At 48.0% G+C, this 2,789-nt stretch overlaps 1 protein-coding gene across 1 annotated transcript; it reads right to left on the bottom strand.

Annotated features, from left to right (window-relative positions):
• Window positions 1-235: 235 nt before the first annotated feature.
• On the bottom strand, window positions 236-1,409 carry PPTG_14452 (hypothetical protein; the record flags this gene model as incomplete). Its single annotated transcript, XM_008911763.1, has 5 exons — window positions 236-275; window positions 342-657; window positions 726-858; window positions 931-1,062; window positions 1,140-1,409. The coding sequence occupies 5 exons, from the start codon at window positions 1,407-1,409 to the stop codon at window positions 236-238; spliced, it is 891 nt and encodes a 296-aa protein (XP_008910011.1).
• Between the last annotated feature and the right edge of the window lie 1,380 nt (window positions 1,410-2,789).

Raw genomic sequence — 2,789 nt, 5'->3', positions numbered from 1 at the left:
ACCTTTACACACCAGAACAACAATACTTGTCAGCTGCTTTAAACGAATGATACCATTGACGACGTCACCAAACCGAACCGTTGGAATAAGTAGTGAGATCGAAGCTACAGCAGCAGTAACCAGCACCAAAAGTTCCTCTCGAATCCATAAGTTGCCAACAAAATCGAAAAGCTTGCCACCGATAGCTATACAAAGCATGAAGCTCGAAAATACCAGACCACTTGGCAGTTTACCGCTAGGCAAGACAGCTTCCAGTGTGGGATACCACAGGAACACTACAGTAGGAATAATTAGCCCAGGAAGTAGCTGTAATCGAAATTTGAGGCTTACCAAACACGTACATCGCTCCTTCAAAAAGCGAATAACAAAGGCCTAAGGCATACGAATCCAGTGTCAAACCGGAGTTGCTTGTTACTCCGCAGTGTTCTGCCTTTTGAACCTCCTTGCTATCATCTCCGGATGGCGATCCGTAGTTCTCAGACCAAGAGAATACGAACAAAGTAGCAATGGCAGTCACAACAACTGCAGCACGAAAGGGCCCGATATCTCCAAAAGCATCAGCAGTAAGCTGAGCTACAAGTCCCGCGATCACTGCAACAACACCGTTAATCTCTGATCCAAGAGCGAAAGTCTTTCCAAGCAGACTATCTGCAAAACCTGAGCGAGAGATAAGCACGACCATTAGTGCAAGACGCTGTGTAAAGCAATTGCAACTTAGAACTCACCGCGTTGTCGATGCTCAGTGACCATCCAGCTCTCGAACGCCGAGAAAAGCAGCGACGTCGAAATCCCACCGAGCACTCTCCCAACCAATAGCACAGCCATGATCGGTACATCCTCTAAAATGTTGATAACGATCTACCGCAACAACAGCAACAGGAGTCACTACTACTGTCGAAGCCGCTCAACTCTTTCACCACCTTTCCCAACCTCCAAAGCGCAATACACCAAGCACGCCTTACGTCGTCCATACTTGTCCACCAGTGGCCCAACAAAATTGCCAAACAGTACCGAAGACAGGAATCCTGTAAGGAACAGCGCACCCACATTCACGTCGTAGCTCTGTCCAACCGCAAAGGCAACGGCGAGAGTCAGCTAAGTCGCTTCGTCATCACAATGGTGCATAAGCAACTGCGTACCTGGTACAAACTATACATGTGCGTGCCTTGCAACCAATCGGCGAACATGACGAGCCCGTAGACGACAAGATACTGCTGCTGGAAGTGTGCAAAAGTCACATTGACCATCGTGGTCTTGGGCTGGGCATTGCTGAGTTTCTGGCTGGATCTCTGCACCACAAACAACTTTTCGATAATGTGCAGGGATAGAAGGCACATGAGGAGTCCCAGACAACAGGAAGACGCCCACACGGGCCACTGGAAGGCGTTGGCGAGCCACATTGGCGACATCTGGTTATGGAAGAATATAGTGATCTTTCCGACAGATAAAACATCATGATTGTGATCGAGGTACACCACAACTAATATTAGCCAATTAGATATCTGATATATATAATTCTCTGTGTATTTAGCGAATTGAAAACGTTACGGTTAGGTGTGTCGTTCTGACGCCTTCAAATATTGTCGATTCCGCCCAAATTTACAAAATCGGGTCTATTTGCCACCATCAGCTGAATAGTCGAACAATCACCAAGCAGTAACGATTGGTCAGAATTATCTAACTTATAACCTATCACTGATGAGTTCACGATTGGAGTGCCTACCAGAAAGGAAACGGACGGCGACTATACTAGTGGTCGTTTATGCTTGAACTAACACTTATTTGCAGGTACCCTGGTGTTCTTACTGGCATCGGAGCTCTCGTTGGAGTTGAAGTTCTTGTTTGGGTTGCAGTTTTCGTTCGTGACAGTGCTCTCGGTTCGCTAGAATTCTCGTCACTGTTGTAGTTAGGACTTGTTTGTTTTGGGGCGCTGGTATTCTCGTTCGCCTTGGAGTGGTAGATTCCGTTGGAGTTGTATACCTTGGTGGCACTGGAGCTCTAGTTGGTTAGTGATCTCTCACGGGTCTTGGAGTTCTCGGTGGTGTCAGTATTTTGTTGGCACTGGATCTTTCGTTGGAGCCCTGGATTCTCGAGGATTTCCTTGTTGGTGGCGCTGACGGTGTTGGCGTACTCGTCGACATTGCCGTCCCTTGTTGGTTGGTTATTTACAGCATTACAGCTAGTGTAGTAACTCCAACTACAGTACTCGCTTGAGCCAGCTGAGGCGATCTTCTAGCTGGCGGGGTCGGCACTGACGTTGTCGTTGGCGATCTTCTTGTAGTCATACCCCTGTCCGGGTTTGGTGATGACGCAGGCAGCCGTGGTGATTTTCTGAGTGGGGGAGTACGTGCTGAAAACGGTGGCGGAGTGGGCATCCTTGTCGTTGCCGTGAACTTCTCTTGTGAAGCAGTGTTGGGGAAGCCACTGGTAATTTAACTATCGTAAAACATATTTCTATTATTTAGCATGGGTTTGGCGATTGCACGGCCATTTGCCAGGGTCGATTGAATCGGCGCCTTTTGGAAATTTTGAGTAGAACTCACAATATTTGTCGTGGGTTCCTGGTGATACGACAATAACCAAATGCAGAATTGAAGGACAGGGAGGTCTATGGGTTGCTCAGCATTGTGTTATTCGTCGATTTAATGAAGAAGGCCGACTGGTTCTCGTGTGGAGGAAGTTTAGTGAGGGTGAAGGCAAATTTGCCGGCATGCACTCGGGTGAAACAGGGTGGAGCATCATACGACCATCTCGTGTGAGCGGGAGTGTTAGCTCGGTGGTGGAGTTGG

The sequence above is a fragment of the Phytophthora parasitica genome (genome assembly GCF_000247585.1).
Source record: "Phytophthora parasitica INRA-310 unplaced genomic scaffold supercont2.43, whole genome shotgun sequence".
NCBI lineage: Eukaryota > Oomycota > Peronosporomycetes > Peronosporales > Peronosporaceae > Phytophthora > Phytophthora nicotianae.
The sequence above is the reverse complement of the archived record's forward strand: the minus strand, read 5'-3'. Positions and strand labels throughout refer to the sequence as shown.